Genomic DNA, 21,794 nt, shown 5'->3' on the forward strand with positions numbered 1-21,794 from the left:
AAGGGAAGGAACGAGCTGGAATCTGTATAGAGAGTAGTTATCCTTTCTATCTGTGCAAATTAATATAAGCGGTTAGTAGCCTACATATTGATGGGCTATAAAAAGGTTTTTCATTACCAAGGTGTCACACAAGAAACATCTCATGATGGATAAAAGCAAAAAGCTCTCCCAAGACCTTTGCAACCTTATTGTTGCAAAACATATCAATGAAACTGGTTACAGATGCATTTCAAAACATCAGAATCTTCCAGTAAGCAGCATGGGAGCCATTATCTGCAAGTGGAAGAAACATCACTGCATCATCAACCAGCCATGCACAGGATCTCCTCGTAATATTTCTGACCAGGGAGTCAGAAGGATAGTCAATTCCAAGAGCCAAGGACCACTCGGAGAAAGCTCCAGAAAGACTTGAAGGCAGCCAATTCAATTAAATAGTTCTGGAAGTAACTAAAGATCAGGATTCACAAGAGGGACCCCTGGAATCTGTTTAGAACTATGGGCCAAAATCAGACCTGATACTGCGACCAATAAGTTTTGTCATACAGGAAATGTCTTGAAGCTGTCTTTACAAACAAAGGCTTTTCCACAAAGTATTGAAGAAATTTCAGTAGGCACGTTCAATACTTTTTTCCTGTGTCATTCCACTTTAATACACAAAACTCTTATGTTTGGATTTTTTATATGTGTGTTAATATAATGTGTGGTGAAAATTTAGAATAGACTCACTGGAAGTTTAGGCTAATTACTGAAGAAAAAAAAAAGCGTTCAATACTTATTTCCACCATATATTTATTTTAAAGTTAGTTCATACCGATTTTATAAACTACTTAAAAAATACAAAATACACAGAAAAACTACTCAATACAGTAACGTGAGTAAATGTATTTCGTTACTTTCCACCTCTGCATATGGCAATCAATAAACAAGTACAGTAAAAGTAAATCCTTTTGAAACATAAGAGTATAACTCATTTAGCCTTGAAAAGATTTCCCATATGAGCTCTCCACTGGCAGTAAACAGCCAATGTCAAGCACCTGGAGTTCACTGCTCCTCATAACCTGGCAACTTCGCTGTAAAGCGGGTCAGAGAATACGAAAATAGAGCTCTTTCTGGTCATACACACCTGCAGGGGGGTCATGACAAAGAGTGTGCCTATGCATAAAAATTGTATCTGGCTTGTATGGTAGATTTTACAGGCTTGTATTGCTGATGCTATCAGAGCCAAGCCATAGTACCACAGCCATTTCAATGCCAATTCCTTCAAATTCCACAGATTGTTGACTCAGATTGACTCAGAGAGATTTTGAAATGTCAACTGTAGGCCTAATTTCCAAGGAACCTGATGACGCAACATGCTCTCCCAACTCTTAATAAATCAGTTGTTAAAATGTCCTCTGTTGTTCTTAAAGAAAAATGTCCTCTGTTGTTCTTAAAGAGCAGATCTAGGAGGTGATAGAAAACATGTAATATTTATTTTGACCAGTCTAACCATAATAGAAATATTTTGCTGGGCACTTGACCTTGCCTGTAAAAAAATGTGACAACAGTTCCACCTAGTGGCTGCCATAGGGATAGTCCTAGCCGCTGTACCCCAGCGGCCAGCAAGAGAAATGTCTCCCGCCTACAAACTGCACTCCGCAATTGCGCTCGTCAGAGTCAAATCCGATGGAGAGGGACGAGCCGCCATCTTTTGTGCGTCTCTCCCTTTAGCGATTAAAAAAATAATTTTGAAACTGGTTGTTTGCATCTCCCAAGTCAAATAAATATTCGAATATATGTAAATATTAGGTTCTTCTCCAACATGCGTTGTATATTGGACTGGATATAACTATTTTTCTCGCTTGCAGCCCATATTTCAAAGAAGTGGCAGCAAGGTGTAGTTTCGCCCATTTCGTGAATCCGGAGCGAAAACGAAAGGCTTCCTGGAAGCGAGGTACATGAGAACGGACCTTATTTTGTCAAAGACGCTGGAAGTGGCTGTATGAAATGGCAAATATTATTTGTTTTTCTTGATATTTTTCGCAAGCCCTCTCAAACCGCACGGAATTACGACTGAAATTCGGTCGGACAGTTCACTTCATCACGTGGTAGGTTCCTCCTTTTTCTTTGTTAGCTGGTTAGCTAAGCTACTGCTAGACCAGTTGGCGTGCTCTCTTATTTAACGTTAACGTTTCATTCTAGCTTTGTTTGTAAAACATTGGTATTTGCGTTGAATAAATGCTACATTCGTACTGATACATGCTTGATGCAACAATATTATGTTTAATGTTTTGTTTAATGTACATTGTCAACATTGGCGCAGTGTATAAGATCTCTATCTTTTGCACGTCATGGTTTATAAACCATTAGCCAGCTTCGCTAAACTTACGTAGCCAGCGATACGGCTACATTATGGGTTTTGCTAACGTAAACGTGCTTATGGTTATGCAACCTTGTTAATACACACAATTTCACTTATCGCTCAGTTTGCTAGCTCTGCAGCATTCATCTGTCAACACAACAGATAACGTCTGCAGGGTAACGTTAATTCTCTTTAACTACCATTTATATTATGCTATGTGGGTTGAAAATAACCCACCTAACGTTAACGTCATATTAACGTAACGTCTATTATACTTGCTGGTAAATATTGTTGCATGCTTTAAATATAGTCAGTTTAATTAATTGTGTTTATTGTTTTTTTTAAAGCAGTCAGCTCGAACTCCTGTTTGTAGCATTAATCTCGTAGTCAGAAGCCGCCGAGTCTTGTGAACAAGTGTTGGTGAAATTACTACTAAGGTTAGTTAAATTTACATGGAAAGGGCTTGGCTCCCAGTTAAGATTAGCCTAGTTATAGTTAACCCACGCGTGTGTGGACGTTTCCGCATTTCTTACATAATCTAAAAAGGCTTCGCGAGTTCTTAACAGTTCTAATCGTTCTTATTATCAGACAATGTTAACGTTATATGCATTGGTCTATTTCAAGCCAGATAGCCTACTTTGCTAACTTAAGGTTTTGGCAAACTGCCATGTACCTAACGTTAACTTCGCTATCGCTAGTTTACTCAACATGAGATTAGGCGCGGCGGCACTTCACGCTCACAACGTTAATTTCGAAGAAAAAAAAAAAAAAAAAACATTTTAGTTTACATTGTCGCGGGGTCCTGTTACCCTACTGCAGACTCACATTGCTCTTTTTTTAGCGTAGTAGTCGCAGTACAATTTCCTCACAGAAAACGTAGCTGGGTAAATCATTTACAAATCCCACATCCGCATATGCTCAAATAATGTAGCCTACTGGAAGGTCTTATTTAAACGTCTTTAGCGGTCCTGTTTGGGCTATTTTGTCATTGGTAGGCGCTAGTTTGGACGGCGGGGTGTATTGCATAATCTTCACGGGAAGTATGGCGTAGAAACGTTGCATGCCCTGTGGCGGTGCGGTTTCACGCTATTTAGTTTATTTTCTCCAGAGAGGTGATGTTCTCTTTCTTCATGGTGCAGAGAAGCCCTCTGTCGTTTTATGAAACAAAACTTCGTATATGGACCGGTGGTGTCGTCAAATTTAGCCATGATTGATCCTCGAGTTGCTCTGACATATTAACCTAGTTAGTTTCCACTACAGTCCTCCTAATCCCTGGTGATAAACACCCGCTTGCTTGGCGCTTGGACTTTGTCTTACGTCAGACCTACAGTATGCCATTATTTTAGAATAGCATGCCTGGGCAAATGAGGACTATTTACTTAAAAACTATGATTTTATCAAAAATGATTTGTCTTCCAGTTTGACTGGTCTGTTTTGGGAGTAATGTGTTTAGTCAATTAGCACACAATGACAGCCTATAAATCTCCTCAACTGGTGTTTCTCAAGTGAATTGTATACAGATGGAAGTATGGAGTCGGATATATTGTGCAAAGGTTTCACCCAGATGTAGGCCACTGCACTAACATTCCCCATTTCACTCTAGTTAGTCACATAGTGCTGCAGTCTCTTGTCCTAAGGATTCATGCTTAATTCCTCAACCACAGATGGTTAGTTCTTGTGAAGGAGGAGGAGCAGAGGCAGACACCATTGGAGGGAAAGAGAAAGAGTCCTTGCTCTCTCACACAAGCTTGACCGTAACAGGATTTTCCCTCCCAAACAGCTGTAGTGGTCATTACTGTGTCCGGGGGTCTAGTTTGTGTGGAGCCACCCCCTCCTCTATTAGTCCGGTTAGCGGGTTCACATTGTTTCCACTGTGTTAACTGTGAGGTCAAGCAAGAGGTGAAGGGTTGTGTCTATTTCTGGCTTTATTTTAGACCAAGTGCCTGGCCAGGGATAGATTAAGCTTTGTGCCTACACAGTACACAACCAACCCCCTATCTCAAACTTTCCCCCTGTCTGTTTTCTTTGTCCACTTTTGATACTTTGCCCTGGTGTCATAGCCAGTTAGTTTGTCATTGTGGCTTCAGATTAAGAAGCACTACTGCAGTAGATGCTAATTAGGTGGAATTTGCTTAGCTGTTAAGATCGACTACTAGATGGTAGAAGAACAATTAGGCTACTGTCCATTTCCATTACTGTTCATGTATGTAATATTTTTTGTCTCTCTGTCTATATCCCCATCCCCCTAATTTCCTCATGTCCTGTCTGTCTTCCTCCCATCTGACACTTCCTCTTCTTTCTCTTTTCACCCTTTTCCCCCTCTCCCACCAGTTCTCTCCTCTGTTTCTCTCCCTCTCTCCCATCCTCGTCAGGCGGTGATTGGGCAGGGCGCAGCGACGAGGGGGGTGGCTCCATCCCCTGGCCACTGCATGGCTGCGATGGCGCCCGCTCTGACCGACGCCCCAGCCGAAGCCCACCGCATTCGCTTCAAGCTGGCCACACCCTCGTCCGACCTGTCCCCGTCCGCCAGCGCCGAGAACAATAGCAACGCCACCAACATTCTGCTCTGCGCGCCCAACGGTAGCGGCAGCCCTTCCAAGCGACGTGTCACCAACGGCACTGACCACCACCACCACCATTATCACCACAGCGCCCAGGAGAAGAGCCTGCTGCGTGGCGACACACTCCCCGTCGCTAAGTCCCCGTCGCTGGGCAAGCTGCAGCCCCTGGTGGCCTCCTACCTGTGCTCCGATGTGACCACGGTTCCGTCGCACACACAGGCCAAGGAGTCGCTCAAGTCGCACCTGCAGGGTGCGCTCATCCAGCAGACGGTGCTGAAGAGCCAGCAGCACCAGAACCTGGGCCTGTTTGCCGCTACGGCCGGCGGAGACGCGCTGCTGCGCAAGAGGCAGGCGCTTGAGATCACCGGCGGCCAGCTGCAGGGCCTCCTCAGCGGGGGTGAGAGGACGCCCGCACCCGCCACGGGCAACGGGCACGCCATGCCCATCAACGGACTCGCCAAAAAGATGGCCGCCAATGGCGTAGGTGTGGTGAATGGCGGTGGAAAGACGGCTGCTGGCCAGAGCACTCAGTTGCCCAAGCCTGCTTCTGTCACGCGGAGCGGTGGAGGCCTGTCGAGAGCGTCGGGGAGGGGGCAGCAACTGATCGCCCAGACCGTCTCTCAGGGCGAAGGCGGTGTGGATGACCCCCCTCAGCCCACCCAACCTTCACCCTCTCATTCCCCTGTATCCCACGACAACGGCTCTTCGCCCTCCCCTCCTCCCTCCACCTGCCAGAGTGCCTCGTCCCAGCGGCTGGAGGCTGAGCCTGAGGGGCCTCCCTCCAGCTCTGACTTCACACTGACCACCTCTACCACCACCACAGACCACAGACATGAACCTTCCTCCTCCTCCCTCCTGCGTCCTCCCTCTCCCTCCACAGCGGGTCTGCAGGTGCAGGAGCGCACGCAGCAGACGCAGCGACGGCAGGCTGACATCGAGGGCCGCCTGCGACACCTGCGCAAGCGGCTACAGGTGGTCCAGGCCAAGCAGGTGGAACGGCACGTGCAGCAACAGCTGACCGGCCTCCTGGACAAAACGGCCGTGCACCGCGCCGGCAGCGGTGGTCACCATATGCCCACGGACCCCTGGGGCCGCGTAGTGGACCCTTCCTCCTCCTCGGCCGCTGCGTCCACCTCCTCCTCGGGTGTGGCGAACTTCCTCAGAAGTGGCGCAGTGCCGGTGGATCTGGAGCGCCTGCACGCCAGCGGCAGCAGCTTTCTGCACTCGACCGAGACCGCATTTGACTCGGACGCCACCGAGAGCAGCTCGGGTGGGGAATCGGACGTGGAGCAGGACGAAATCGCCCGCGCTGACCCGGACAAGCGCCATGTCCAGCTGTGAGTACAGTGGTTATCATAGAAGGTGTCGATCGCAGAGAGAAGTGTGTTAGGATATGACACAATGTTCACACTACACAGGCAGGCCATAAAAAAAATAAAATAATCAAGTTTATTTTATAATTATTAAAATACAAATGAATATTTGCAAGCAAAATAGTTTGCGGGAGTCTAGTTTCAGTTTCGTAATGAATATTGCCAATGGTACACCTTTACTTAAAAAAGACAATAAAGGAAAGTTGGAGATTTTTCGTGTCTTGAATGTTGGGAAGCACCACAGATGTCATCACTGCAACATCACTAAAATGAGACCTGAATGTCAGGGTGTCTGACTGGTCGGGGGAAAACCACTCAACTGCCTCCTTTCTCTCCCTGCCCTCAAGCACACGAGAGCAGTGACCCAAACAGACAAACAAAAACATCAGAGCAGCATGTGGTGTTCCAATAACCCCAGTGAACACAACCTCGCTCCCACACAGGCCATGTGTTAGCATTGCAGTCCGAGAATCAGGCAGTGATGGTGAAATCAATCCCTTCACCTCAATAATAACTCTCTCTCTCTCTCTCTCTCTGACCGAATTTAGAAATAGCCTCTCTTGGCGTGCGATGGGCTAATGGCGTGTGTTGATAAGGGGGCCGGACCGAAAAGAGTTCAACCTGTTTCAACACAACTGACACTACTCCACCCTGTTTGCTCACAGTGCAGTAAAGTCAGCTTGTATGGCGCTGGTGAACGGCCTAAACTGCCTGCTGTTAAGAAAGACTCCCATTAATTCTCTTCAGTTCCTCTGTCACACTCAACAAAGCATTATCAAGTCAGCCTCACGCCCTGAATGCGCAGGGTTAGAGTGACAATCCATCTTGCCTGTTAGCACCACTCTCCTGACTGCTAGTAGAAACAGGTTTAGCCGACATACCCATGGTGTGCTGATCCACCCACCGCATGAAGTGATAAAGCACGGTTGCATCATCCAGTTGCCTTACCAGTTAGCACAGGCAAACACTCTCTGGTGTTTTAGGATTAGAGTGGATTATCAGTCAAATTGTTATTTTAAACATCAGTATTGGCCCAGAATTCCACAATTGGTGCATCTTTACGTTAAGAGTGTGTGGTGTGTGTGTGGTGCATCCTTACATTAAGAGTGTGTGTTGTGTGTGTGTGTGTGTGTGTGTGTGTATATGGCAAATGTTATTTTATATTCAAACCAGTGTGTGGTTCCTGGGAATTGAACCTATGACCTCTGTGTGTGTGTGTGTGTGTGTGTGTATGTTGAGTGTAGGCAGCGTCTGATGTAGACAGAGAGCACACCCATATGCTCCACCATCCACCCAGTTTATTGTGGTGCATCCTTACGTTAAGAGTGTGTGTTGTGTGTGTGTGTGTGTATATGGCAAATGTTATTTTGTATTCAAACCAGTGTGTGGTTCCTGGGAATTGAACCTATGACCTCAGTGTGTGTGTGTATGTTGAGTGTAGACAGCGTCTGATGTAGACAGAGAGCACACCCATATGCTCCACCATCCACCCAGTTTATTTCCACCCCCCCCCAAATTCCCTCAGTGTGGTCATAATTGGGCACTGCTCTGCGCTTGAGGTCATCACTGTTTTGCTTCCTCTGCCGCCCCTCCCCGGCGCAGTGCTGTCTGAATCATGACCAGGGTTACATTTCCTGTTTATGCTGAAAGAGAGAGAGAGAGAGATTGAGACTGCATTATTAAAGACACGGAAGAGTGGCTCAGACGGGTGGTGTAAAGGCCTCTGCTTCATCCACGGGAGGGAAAAATGAGGCAGATTCCGTCTTTTAATATTGGGGTGACTGGGGGAGGTCATCTTTTGGTGACCCTCTAGTTTAATGTGTACAGCAAGTGCATACAGTGCAGATATTCAAGGGATGAAGTGTGTGTGTGTGTGCGTGTAATGCCATGTGGTGTGTTGAGAATGAGGCCCTGCCAACTTGGAAAGAATGTTCATGTGGCGTTCTGTGTCTGTGTCTGTTGGACATTTTGTTATTCCACAATTATCATTTTATTTGAATGTAATATTTTAATATGGAAAGTGTGTTTGTTTGTGAGGGAAAGAAAAGCTGGTAGAGCGTGTGTAAGGCTGTGTCATGTGTGAGCGGCAGCCTGTGTGTGTGTGTGTGTGTGTGTGTGTAAGGGAGCAAGAGAGAGAGAGAGAGAGGGAGGCCCTGTGTGTTGCAGAGAAGCGAGTCCGTGCTGATAGTATGTGGTTGCACTATTGTGTCCAGGACAGCTGAGGCTGAGGTTTTAATGCTCAGCAGAGACCCAGCAGTAGCCACCTCAGAGGCCCTCAGGTTGATGATTAGCAAGCAGGCTTGCCTGCCGTGCCAGGGCTAGCGCCCCCTATCCACCGCCTGGGTCCACCCTCTGGACCCCTGACCTAAATATGCAGGCATCCATGAAGGGAATGGGGGAGGATGGAGGGGGGTATGCAAACATGTGAATGAAGCACAGGAAGTCATGAGCGGTATAGACAGTTGGTGATTTGGCCTGGTAATGCTGTTGGTAACCTGCTAACCAAAGCTTAACTCGTGTCACGCTGTTCGCCAACAGCAACATCCGTCTTCTTTGTTTTAAAGTAGCAGGGAATTCACGCCGAACCGTTGCAACTTTGCCATCAATCATTATGTTAAGCCCGCCTACCGACTCTATACACGATGTGATTGGCCTTATTGAAGCTTAATTTTGCGTCTAGATTTCTAGGCTAGAGAGTTGGTGATTTGGCCTGGTAATGCTAGCATCTTAGCTGGTTGGATGTAATGTGAGGAGAGAAAATGTGTTGATGGGAGTGATGTGTGGATGTGGGTGGGTGGATTGGAGTGTGATCTTGTGAAGTGATTTTTGCAGACAAGATCTGCTGTGTTGTGAGTATGTGTGTGTGTGTGGTTTAAACCCAAGGTGTGGCACAGGAGTGTATTGTGTCCGATTTCACTGCTCTCTTGTCCTTCGCACACAAGGCGAGGCCGGCCTTAATGACATCACTCACCTCATGAAAAAGGAAACGCAACTTTAGTCACTTGAACTTTGATAGCCGTTGCCATGACAACACTGCAGGTCAGCAGCGGTTTCTGTCTGAGGACTTTGACTCCAGTTTGTGTCTGACGCCTTCATGGATGCCGCCATGAGGGAGCACCCCCGCCCCTTTCACTCTCACACACACACACACGTAAAGGAGCAGTGTAGAAGTATTTGTAGAATAGCAGGAACACGGATGTGTTAAATACCCCTCTGCAGGAAGGCTCTGGGTGTGTGTTTTTTATATGTGTTTATGTACTGTGTGTGTGTGTGTGTGTGTGTGTACTGCTTTTAAATTCCCCCATGTTAGACTGCCTGGCCTGACCATCTGGTGCAACTATATAACAGCATGATTCATCAAGGCTGGCTGCTTGTCTTAGCAAGTTAGAGGCAGTCAGGGAAAATGCCGTAAATAGAATGCAGAGGCTATTCAAATAAACACAGTGTGTGATGCTAACATTTCGCCATGTATAAAGGGCTCTGTTTCGTCATGTAGCTTTGACCGCACAGGTTTTGTCAGAAGGATGGTGGAGTCAAAACGAGAGCAATGGTGTATGCAGCGTGTTTGTGTGTGTGTGTGTGTGTGTGTGTGTGGGGGGGGGGGGGGGTCATTTATTGTCATGCTCTCCTTTCAGCTCTTTATAATTACGGAAAGGGATTGGAAAAAAAAAAAGCTGCCCATTGAAAGAGTACCGCTCCTCATGAATACAAGTCCTTGTCCCTGCGACAGACACAGACACACACACACACATGCACGCTCTCGCTCAATCACTCAAGATGAGTCATGTTTATAAAGCAAACAGGTACTACTCACAGCCTAGTTATACACGCGTGCAGTCCCCTCATCTTTCCCAGACTGATCGAGGGAGAGAGCCAGAGAGGGGGATCATGTGGTGCTTATAATGAAGTCATCTCTATTAGTGTCTCAGCTGCTCCGTCTCACCATGACTGTGCACTCTAATGAGCTGTGAGGAAGGAGGGAAGGGATAAAGTGTCAGTTTACTTTCCTCTCTTACGCTTTTGTTTTCTTTCTTTTCCATTTTCTACCTTCGTGTTTTTTTTTTTTTTATTTGTTTTTTTTTTTTTAGCTCACCTCATGTCGCTCCATCCTGTTTTTGCCACATCTGGTGCACTAGTGATGCTCCAGCAACGGAGAACTGCTTGTGGGCTTTGTGTAGTCGTGTCACTTGTTTTTCCACCATCACTTCTGTCTTTCTGTCACTACTGTGTTTACTTTTTTTTTTTTTTCTCCTCGACTTTATTTCTTCCTTTTGTATCGAGTGAGTCATCTACTCCAAATCTCTGGCCATACTTGAACATCACTCAACCACACACTGAATCTCTCTCTCTTTCGCTTACACACTCTCTCAGTCTCTCACACACACACTTCCTCTCTGTCTGTCTCTCTCTCTCTCTCTCACTCACACTCACACACACATACATATACACACACCATTCTCTCACACACACTCACATGCACACAGTTCTAAGCCTTCTTCTGCTCAGCCCTTTTCCTGCTATGCGTCTGTGTTGGATCACTGTTCCTTCTGTCTTTCCTCTTGAACATAAGATTCCATTCCGCAACATTTCAAGGTTCTAAAATTCTATGTTGAATTCAATGAAACCCAGATATTCTTTAGAACGTTCATTATTCTGCTCCACTCTCCCCTTCCCCATGTTCTTCTAATCTGCCCCTGAGAAAAATTCTGCATGCAGTCCGTGAATGGACCCGGTGGCCATTTTGGGCTCATTTGGTTAAGTGACACAAGGGGGGGGGTTGTAAATTGACTCGGGTATGCAATTGCCACTGATTTGCCAATGGCCGATATGCAAAGACTGCAAAATAATGACCTTGAGTCTGGGAGTCCCTCTTAAGTTTATGTCAGAGTTGTGTTTGTGTGTGTGTGTGTGTGTGTGTGTGTTGACTGGGATGGTAATGAGAGTGCGTAGGTTTGGTCTCTGAGGGACTGTGCCCTTTAAGAAAGTGCTGAGTGTGGGAGCTGCATACTGCTGGGGTGTATGTGCACTGGCCTTTTTTGTGTAGGATGGATGGAGGGGGTCAGACACAGACAACTAAGTGGGTAGAAGCAGACTGGTCTGTGTGATGTTTTGATGGAATATTCTAAACTAGTCTTTATATACAGTTACTATAATTACTCATACCCTAAGCAAATTTAGATTTACAGAGCATTCTATTTTGACCAGTCGATTTCCTCTGCCTGGAAATAACATAAGCATGAGATAAAAGATGATTCATTGTGCAAAGATATAAATAAATAAAAAAGGATTACTGCATATGTTTTCTTGGTCAAATAGGAATATAGTCATTTTTAATAAAAAAATTGGCGCGGGATATGAAAGGGCCTAACTGTATGTGTGAGTAGTATGCATGGGTGCTCTTGCTCTGTGTAGTGCTCATTCACTACATAAGACAATGTGCAAAGTCTTTGGTAGCTGAATGCTTAACCAGTTTGTGGTATGCATAACCTTGAGGCTTCCTGGCTTTGCCATTCCTAAGCATTCCTGCATCAGCCGTAAATACAGTCATTGTTGTTGGCCATTGTTCAAATCCATTGTTCGATGCTCTGAATATGGCCATTAAGACTCAGCAGCTCTCTGTTGTCAGTGTGGCTGAGAGATGGAGAGGCTAGATATCAGCGATGAGCATTAGCTCGCCTCTTAAATGGAAAGGGAGATGGTGACAACAGAGAGCTTCCATGGTGAAATGGAAATATGGATGAGACATGGTGGATATCATGATGGATTGTAATGGTTTTGTCCTTGAGAATATTGCGAGTGATTGTAAACTGGCACCCCCTGCAGCATAACACCGGTATCACTGCACTACTACGAGTGGCAAAAGAGGAATACAAATTGGGGGGGGGGGAGTCGTGGCCTACTGGTTAGGGCTACGGGCTTGTAACCGGAGGGTTGCCAGTTTGATCCCCGACCTGTAGGAATGGCTGAAGTGCCCTTGAGCAATGCACTTAACCCCTCACTGCTCCCGAGCGCCACTGTAGCAAGGCAGCTCACTGCTCTGGGTTAGTGTGTGTGCTTCACCTCACTGTGTGTTCCCTGTGTGCTCTGTGTGTTAACTAATTCACGGATGGGATAAATGCAGAGAACAAATACCTTGTATACGCAAGTATACTTGGCCGAGAAACCTGATTTACATTTACAAATGACAGGACTAATCTCAAATTACTTTTGAATAGATTTCAAATCCAAAGATTGGCATCCAATGACAAAACAGACAAATAGATGAAGCATGCCTCAGATGAGGTCCTCTATGGGGCAGACAGCTAGCAGTGAACAAATAAGTGAATAAAAAGATAAACAGATGCTGTCTTATGATGTCAGCTGGTCTGTATGCTGATGATGCTAATGAGCCCATCATCTTTCTCTCCTTCCCTTTTTCTCTTTCTCTCTCCCTCCTTCTCTTTGTGTCTCTCTTTCTCGTTCAGATGGAGGAGGGCAGAAGGCCGTTATGCGGTGGAGCGATCGGCCATCATCAGTCACTGGAACTGGCTGCAAGCCCACGTGTCGGACCTGGAGTACCGCATTCGCCAGCAGGCAGAGATTTACAAGCAGATCCGCGCAAGCAAGGTGTGTATGCATGTGTGCTCTGCCAAAATACTGCCAAATAGATATGGACTTGATTTCACACAGGCCTGGTGTAGAAATATGGTCGTTTTTCTTGCTTAGCATTGTACATTAGTTACATTTATACATCTAAGGACCTTCTTACACCAAACAACTTTGACAAGATTTGGGAAAGATTCTGGAAAGATTGGAGTCTTTTAACTAATGCCTCCCATTCAAGCTTTACTCAAAAGACTACAATCTTTCAAGTCTTTCCCAAATCTGGTCATAGTTGTTTGGTGTAAAGAGGCCCTAAAATGTTAACATGTTTGCTTCAAATTGTGTATTTCTTTTGTGATGTTTTATCCACTTGATGCTGTGAATTTGGCATAACTTCTAGTTAATTGAAAAAAAAATACACCACCCTTGGTGTCCCAAAGTTTCATTACCCCATGACTTTTACAGACAGACAGACACCCTTTGATTCTGAGTGAATTCATACTTTTGGACTGTACTTGTATTTGTTATGGTTTAGCTTACTTTGAGTTCAAAGGTAAACATCACAAAAGAAAACTGACAGTGAATTCCACTCTCACTGTGTCCTGTCTGTGTTGTATTTTGTATTTTTGACCTTGTTTTAAGAACATCTTGCCAACTAAGGTCAATGTGTCTGTGACCTTAGAATCAAGCACACAACACTTGTATAAACACCACGAAGAGAGAGTGTGTGTGGATGTGTTTTTGTGTGCTGGATTTAGGAGGAAGTTGGAGAAATGAGTATCTGTGGCGGTTGTGAAATAATCTTCAGTGTGGTTGACTTTCTGACTTTCCCGACTTTCCCTCTGTTTCCTGCAGGGCGCTGTGGAGTTGGCTGAACCTGCTCCGTGTGAGCTGTCCACTGACATGGAGCCCTCGCCGTGCGCCGCACCTGAGGTAAAGCACTCGAGCGAGTGAGAACAGACCAGTGAGACAGACTGGCTCAGTTCATCTTTCAGTTTCTCTACCTCAACAACCACAAAAAAGTGTTCTCATGAAATTCCAGAGAAGTTGATGTATAACCAAAGCTTTCCAGTGAACTGATTGTTGTTAGCTTGGGCTTAAAGTACATAGGTCGTTCACTGTGACACTGTAATCTCTTACATGTGTTTTGCCTTCAGAATGGGGACTCTGAGAGGACTGTGAACCCAGCAGCAGAGCCCAATCACTCTAGAACGCCCAAATCCATCAACGGCATCCCAAACAGGTACCCCAAAAGAATAAAATAACTGCTAAGCACTCTCTGCTGCACCCTAGAGGCTAAGGGAAGCATATGGGAATGGTCTTGTTTTTGTGACTGACTTTTATTTTAATTTTAATTTTTAATTTTATGAGATGACTGTAATTTTAACAACCCTTTTGTTTTTGTAGTGACCTTGGGTGTCGTGAAAGGCGCTTTAAAAAATGTATTATTGTTTGATTTTGCATGAAGCTCTGTCATGTAAATCTTTACTTGACACAATTACTTGGAAGGAAAAATTAAGAGGTCATATTTACAACCTGTTCGCATGTTTACAACATGTCCTCTCTTCCTGTTATGGGAAGTGTAGAGATGAATCTGAATATATGTGTCTACGTGTAATGAATTCACATTTTAAAATAGCAATGAACATCTACAACTCTTTGCAATTCTGGGTATTGAATTGCAAGGATAGTCTGCAGTGGGTAAACTATGCAGAGAGTTGTTTATATAGGAGGTGTTGTACGTTGTTGTTTACATTTTTGATGCGGTTTGTTGCAGCGCTGAAGACGGCTCTGACAGGAAGCCCCTGGGCGTGACCCCTGACCCCACCTGTGTGGCTGCCCGCACACGCCCATTGCTCAGCTGTCGGAGACGACGACTCGTCCACCCCAACGTCCTCCCCAACCTCACTGGAAAGGTGTGTGTGTGTGATTTGTTTTATTGTTTTTTTTTTTTTTTCAAAGGATTTAATAAGGGGAAGAAAACAACATTGGATGAAAAGGCATCCATCATCTCTGCCTTTAAAACTTCTCTATGATATATGATCACACACACCCCAGACCTAACTGTATTCATCACTTGGATCAATCATGCCTCCCAAATAAATGCAAGATAAATGTAAGAAATATTTCTCCCTCTCTCTCTCTCTCTTTCTTTCTTTCTCTTCTCTTCTCTCTCTCGTCTTTCTCTAGGTTCCCAAGGCCTGTGTTGCAGGTTGTGGGGTGAACACTTCCTGTCTCATGTGTGGAGGCAGCAGGCCCCCCCAGCCTCCCCCACCCCCTCTGGAGCTGTCTCTGCCAGAGCGCCTGGCCCACCTCGACTCTGGCATCCATCCTATCCTCTCTCTGCCGTCAGGTATGCCAAACACACACACATATACACACAGTCTCCACTGTCAGGTATGCCAAATACATACAAACACACACACAGTCTCCTCTGTAAGTTATGCCAAATACATATACACACAGCCCCCACTGTCCGGCATGCCAAAAGCACACATGCACACACACCCACACACACGCACGCACATACACACACACACCCTGCCATCAGGTCTCCATGTACACAGTACACCACACAGACACTGGCTTGTTACTACCTGGTATGCCAAGAAAGCACACAGTTACATAGACCAACTTGCTCAGGTATTTTTTTTGTCTACTATTGGGTATGCTGAAAAGACACACACACACACACACACAGCCCACTCTTTGCCTGTTATCAGGTATGCCAAAGCCCCATCCACATATAGACACACATGAGACACAAGCATACCTAGTGATCTCTCTTCTAGATGCCTGTTTCTTTTAGAAACCTGCACTTCACATCACTGTTGTGTTGCTGGATTGCTACAACATACAAAACACACAATCTAACTTTGTCATTACTTTACACCTCTCTCTCTCCCCCTCTCTCTTTCTCTCTCCCTCTCTCTCAGACACAAAGCTCAGCATTCATCTGCAGAGTCTGATGAAGGCCCAGGGGCAGGGTGGCCATGCCCAGAGGCTGAAGGCCCTGAAGAAGCACTCGCTCAAGCACAAGATTGCCCTCAGCCGCATACGCCTCCCCCAGCCTTCCGCCGCCTCATCCAAACACAAGCACAAGCTGGGCAACTCGCACATGGCCGCAGTCCGTGAGTATATACACATACACATACACACACACACACACACACACACACACACACATACACACACACACACACACACAGACACAGTAAACTCACTGACGCGCGCATGCAAAGACACACACAGACCCATCATAATGAAGCATCTTTATGTACTCCTAGCATTTATTAGCTTGGCTTAAATGGGTATTGATCCCTGACTGCATCACAGTGTATATAATTGGAGACAGATGGGCTTAAAATCCCTGCTAAATACCTGCATAGGCCTACCTCCTGGTGGTAGCATTAGCTGTTCATTTCCTCTGTGGGTATTGCGTTTAATATTACTTCTGGTTCAGTGCAACCAAGTGTTTATAATTATCTGGCAAATGTATTGTCTCTGTGCTGTGGCGCAAGCACAGTACAGTGTATCGGATATTATATATATATATATATATATATATATATATATATATATATATATATATATATATATATATTATATAAACAAACATATACACACACACACACAAAAGGTTAGGGATATCTGGCTTTCGGGTGAAATGTAATGCTTCAGTACAGAAAGTGCTGAAACATTGAACTGTTGGACATGCGCATTCAAAAGTTTAGAGAAGGTCACATTAAGTGCACCTGTAAAGGTAATAGTGGATTTTAGGTTTATCCTGGAATTTCACCCGAAAGCAGAATATCCCTGACTTTTTTGTGAGAAGTGTGTGTGTGTATATAAACATAACTATTGGCTCCTTTCCATTTTCCTTTCCAAAAAATGACCAATACTCCTCATTTACCCCCATATCCTCTGCCTCTGAGAAGGGTTGATCTTTCTTCCCCCTGACGTGTGTGTCTCCCATCCCCCCAGGGCTGGCCCACCATCGTAAGAGTCGTCTGGAGCGCTCCCACCATCGCTCCCTGGCCGACAGAAGCGGCAGAGTGTCGAAATCGGAGACACACACCCCATACAGATCGGGGAGGCCTCATGAGCGCAGCCACAGTCGCAAGAGACCGCGGGAGCTGTCAGGAGACAGGACTGATGGTGAGTGAGGAGGAGGAGAGTTTGCAGAGCAGGAGGATAGGGCTGATGATATAATATCTTGTGGTATCTGTCCACAAGGAGATTAGGAATGTTAGAAATGCATATTTACAGATGAAAAAAGAAAGAGGAAGTTGATTTTTAGTGGGACTTCCTCTGTAGTATAGAGGAAATGAATCTCACCAAAACTTGTGTGAAAGATATATGGTGATCAAAGCTGTGAAATAATATTCAACTGATTCAAATATGTCCTTACCTGAACAACAGTTACATAAACATCAAGTGTTTCATTTTGCCGTTCTCCTTTCTTTTCTTCTCTCTTCCTTCTCTTTCTATCCCTCTCAGGTCCACGGCAGCTGATGGACACTGGCAGCCCGTCTGTGTCCATCTCCAGCCTCCCTCAGTCCACTCCCAGCCCCCTCAGCCGACAGCTGTCTCTCCCCAACGAGGCCTACACGCCGCTTGGCCCCGGCAGCCAGTCTGGAGCGGTACGAACGCCAACACTCCATGACTTTACGATTTTCTTATCCGTATTGGCATGCATGGCGTTTCTGACGCTGTGTGACGCTGAGTGTAACCTCTTTTGACATCACTTGTATGTGTGTGTGTGTGTGTGTTTTGTGTTGAGCAGCCCATCCGTCGCAGGAGAGGAGAGAGCTCCTTTGACATCAACAACATTGTCATCCCCATGTCTGTGGCCGCCACCACTCGAGTGGAGAAGCTGCAGTACAAAGAGATCCTCACGCCACGGTACCTCACTCGTGTGTGTGTGTGTGTGTGTGTGAGATGTGGGATTTCTAAACATGTTGCTCTCTGTAGGAGTTCATACGTGTTCCTGTGTGTTATGTCTGTTGAGCTTTAGTCCCGGCTGCTAATCTGTGAGGTCATGTTGTGGTTTCAGCTGGAGGAAGGTGAACGTGTTGGACGAGCCCGTCGCAGAGGATGAGGAGGATGCAGAGGTGAGGAACCATCCATGCACTGTGTGTGTGTGTGTGTGTTGGAGGGAGATGTGTGTAACCCTAATTTGTTTCCCATTCCACTCTTTATTCCACCCCATTCGCTGCAGTTCTTTCTCTCCGTGTGTGTACAGTAATAGTTTATAAAGTAATAGTTGAGGAGCAGTGCATGGCTGTGTGTTAATGGCGTGTGTTGCGCTATGTCCAGATTGAGGACCTGTCAGACGCGGTGTTCGCTCAGTTGCACCTCCCCCTGCAGGAGCAGGAACGTTCTCGCTATTCCTGGAGGGCCCTGGCACCAGCCAAGAGGAGAGGAAGCAGGTACACACACACGCGCGCGCACACACACACACACACACACACACACACACACACACACACACACACACACACACAAAAACTCATCTATACATCATCTGCAAGCGCAAATATTTGCTTATACTGGTGACTGTAAAAAACATGTATGTTCAGTGTATGCTCAGTCCAATGTTAAGCCACCAGTAGGAACCAATTCCGGCTTCAGTTCTTCATGTGCCGTGTGCATGATGCTCTGCTGTCTGTTTTTCACACATTGTACACGCATTGGTCGTCCCTTGCCTTATTCCTCTGCGTTTGTGATTTAAAATCATCTTTGTAATGGATTTGTAATTCTGTCTCTTCCTGTCTCGACAGATTATTTAAATCTCTGGATGGGCGCACCACGCCGTTGCTGGGGGGAACCAACCCCTCCACCCCCCAGCCGTCGTCCCCGGACATGGGGCAGTTCCACGTGCTGCAGGACTATGGGCCACTGGCGTCGCCAATGAGCCCCCCAAGCCCCGACACGCCCTCCTCACGTGACTCGCACACGCGCTGCTCCACGCCCGACTTCACCTACGAGGAGAGGGTATGAGCACCTGCCGCACTTAAGCTATCATGCATACGAGCATGCGCACACACACACACACTGACACGAGAAGGTGGCCTTATATAGGCAGCCAGAGAGAGAGAGACACACAAGCATTTAACAATTCCGTCGTTGTTAATTCTGTTTATATGAATACACAGTGTATTTTGAAAACCAGAGCATGTTGTCATGACCAAAGCCAAACTGTCTGATGCCATCTAGTGACTGACTGTAGTACTGCTCTTAACCCCACCCACCTGATAATTTGATCCATCAAGTGTGTATTATTAGATAAGCAAGTCCACCATTTGTATAGCGTTGCCAAGATTATTAAGCAAAACTATATTCATTTCTTGAAGGATGTACAGGTATTACTAAGTGGCAAAATAGCTCTGAAGTGTCATTACCTCAAGGATATGGCTTAATTCCTTTAATACATTTTACTACATGTTAGCAATTAAGCATAACAGTGCTTAATTTGTGAGAAATCAATTAAGTGATCAATTTAAATTGTATACAAAATTTAGATTTCAAATTAATTAGCCTATTAATCATTTGTCACATTTTTTGAAAATGAGCCTCTAAATACGGTAACCTGATTTGAAAAGACCCAGTGCAGTCAGAATGTCTCCCTCATCTGTTTGTCTGTAACACAAAATTACGATTGACGGGTAATAATGGCCGTTTTTCTCCCATTCCAGACGGTACATCCCTGGGACCCTCGCACATTCCCGCTCTCTGAGGAGCCTGCCATATTGGATGAGCCAAGTGGACCAGACAATACATCCAGGAACACCTCAGGCATCCAATCGGGCCACATGAGGGCGGAGTCAGAAAGTGAGCCTGTCTCACCATGACAACGGCATTGTTGATACCGCTTGCTGACAGACTGATCACACTCTCCAGCATTAAGAGAAAAGGAAAAAAAATGCTTCATCTCAAAAAGAATTATAAAAGGACTTCTGCTGTTTGATATTCAAACACCAGCCAAATATCTTCACAGTTTTTAGTGAATAATATGGAACATCAGTCAAACCTGTCTTTTGCCATTGACAAAAAAAAAAGGTAAACAAAAGAAAAAACAGAAATAAAACAAACAAAAATGTTCAGTGTGAGAGGTTCCCATAAATGTTATGTTCATTGGCTTAACAATGTTCTTGGGACGTAGTGTGCTACTCTATTCTGTCAGGTGTACACTTCTGTAGAGCACTATGTAGCAGACTTCTAAATGGGGGCTTGGTCAAGAGGGGAGGGTTTCTCTGCTGGTTTTCTGTGTTGCTGTGTAGAGGAGTGACAAAAAACAAAACACGGGAATGGATTTCACCACCCATCCCAATCCCTCATTCCTTAAAAGTACATAATTTTTTTTTTTTTTTTTTTTTTGAAAAGTCTGATTTCTCGTCATTTGCTTGCTTTCCTGACATGGTGTGTAGCAGAACAGCAAATGTTCCCTTTGAATCATCTACTAATATTTGTCATCAACCAATCAATTAATTTCCATTGCAACTATGGAAGCATGCATAATCATTTAGGAAGTATAGGCCAAAACATGCCATCTGACTGGCTAGCAGCAGGTGCTATAAAACAGTGGATGGCTAACTAAACATTGCTAAAGATAATTAACCAAAAAGGGTTTGATTTATTTCAATTATACATCCTAAATAAAGTCTTTCAAAATCAGCATTTTATATTACGATTTAGCAAGCAATTTGGGCACATTTTGGAGTGCTCTAGAATTTGAAAGGTGTTCGCTTTTGGTTTGATTACTTATTCAGGGAATTGCAGGGGACCTGTGCCCACCATCCCAGCACACCAACTTGAATATAACAAGATCATGATGTGTACATGTGCACATTTTTTTTGCAGTCTAGCTATCACAATTATCAGAGGTGTTTTGAGTTGGTGAGCCCAAATTCATTCTACCAAATATGCAGAATTAATCTCAAGATCTCCCATCCTTTAATAGTTTAGATTATGTTTCTTCAGCCCTACCCATTTGATCAAAAGGCAAGTCATGTTTTCTATCCATCAACTGTTTTGTTTTTGTCACTTCAGGGTGTCTACTCCTTAAGCACTGTTTCCTCGTTAGTAATTGATTGCTATGCAAGTCCACTATATTGTTGTCTGATCCTAATCCTGTGTGTTTTTTTTATGTTTTATTCCAGTCATTGAGTCACTGTTTTTCTTTTACGTCATTTATCAGTTTTTGTAGGGTTTTTTTTTTTTCTGACAGGTTTCATTTTACAAGTTCAAATATTACAGCAGTTAACCTCATTTGCAAAGAAAAAAAAGTTTGTAAATAGTACCATTAAAACCTTTATGTCATACTTGGCAAACAAACCACAAAACCTTGTGTGTGTATCTTTTCAGTCGGTGTCTAAAGATGTATAGCTAACTTGAAACCAGTTCCCTAGCATTATGTCTAGGGTTTCAAACTGGGGGGAAATTTCTGTAAATTGAGCTGGGTAATTTTAGAAATATTCCAAATTGGAAACTTTCATGGAATTAAAGGACATTATGGGAATTAACTGTGAATTTGGGCTAATTCATACATTTCATTCAATGTTTCATATTCAAACATTAACATTTTGTTTCGTAATAAGCAATATGATTTGTTTGTTCGTATTTTCGCTTAGCTTACCATACAAAATACCATGCTAGCGGGAATCTCATTCTCTGTCTAAGGTTTACTAGCATGCTAAGCTAGCAACACTGAAACCACTGAACTGCCCAAGATGGCCTACACCACGCCATTCAACAAAATCAGATTGGTTGGAACATTGTCTGACTACCACTTTGTCCAGAATAACGCTTTGATTCTGACATCCCAGAAAATGGTAAAACAAAATAAAATTATGAAAAATAATGACCCAACATAACACCCCAAACCTCATATATTATTATAAGTTGTCAAGCTTGATCAGACAGGCAATATGAGCA

General features: G+C 44.7%; 1 protein-coding gene across 2 annotated transcripts; it reads left to right on the plus strand.

The window, feature by feature from the left end:
* The first annotated feature begins 1,648 nt into the window (after positions 1-1,648).
* Positions 1,649-21,202, plus strand: kansl1a (KAT8 regulatory NSL complex subunit 1a). 2 transcript variants are annotated; one of them, XM_042082303.1, is made up of 15 exons: positions 1,649-2,087; positions 4,673-6,239; positions 12,740-12,881; positions 13,713-13,790; positions 14,015-14,100; positions 14,635-14,773; positions 15,048-15,210; positions 15,794-15,988; positions 16,842-17,015; positions 17,358-17,500; positions 17,644-17,762; positions 17,914-17,971; positions 18,177-18,289; positions 18,641-18,854; positions 19,556-21,202. In XM_042082303.1, exons 2-15 carry the CDS (start codon positions 4,771-4,773, stop codon positions 19,709-19,711), a joined length of 3,249 nt encoding a protein of 1,082 aa, XP_041938237.1. In that variant the 5' UTR covers positions 1,649-2,087; positions 4,673-4,770; the 3' UTR covers positions 19,712-21,202. The 2 variants fall into 2 exon arrangements, with proteins under 2 accessions (XP_041938237.1, XP_041938238.1); XM_042082304.1 differs by lacking the exon at positions 1,649-2,087 and adding an exon at positions 2,140-2,517.
* The last annotated feature ends 592 nt before the right edge of the window (positions 21,203-21,794 follow it).

This window comes from Alosa sapidissima, chromosome 24 (genome assembly GCF_018492685.1).
Source record: "Alosa sapidissima isolate fAloSap1 chromosome 24, fAloSap1.pri, whole genome shotgun sequence".
Classification (NCBI taxonomy): Eukaryota; Metazoa; Chordata; class Actinopteri; order Clupeiformes; family Clupeidae; genus Alosa; species Alosa sapidissima.

Excerpts from the sequence above, each read along its gene's own strand:
- kansl1a (XM_042082303.1), top strand. The coding sequence starts at position 4,771 with ATGGCTGCGATGGCGCCCGCTCTGACCGACGCCCCAGCCGAAGCCCAC. Across the intron at positions 15,989-16,841 it reads CTCGCACATGGCCGCAGTCC|GGCTGGCCCACCATCGTAAG; the intron begins GTGAGTATATAC and ends CCATCCCCCCAG. Across the intron at positions 17,763-17,913 it reads AAAGAGATCCTCACGCCACG|CTGGAGGAAGGTGAACGTGT; the intron begins GTACCTCACTCG and ends TTGTGGTTTCAG.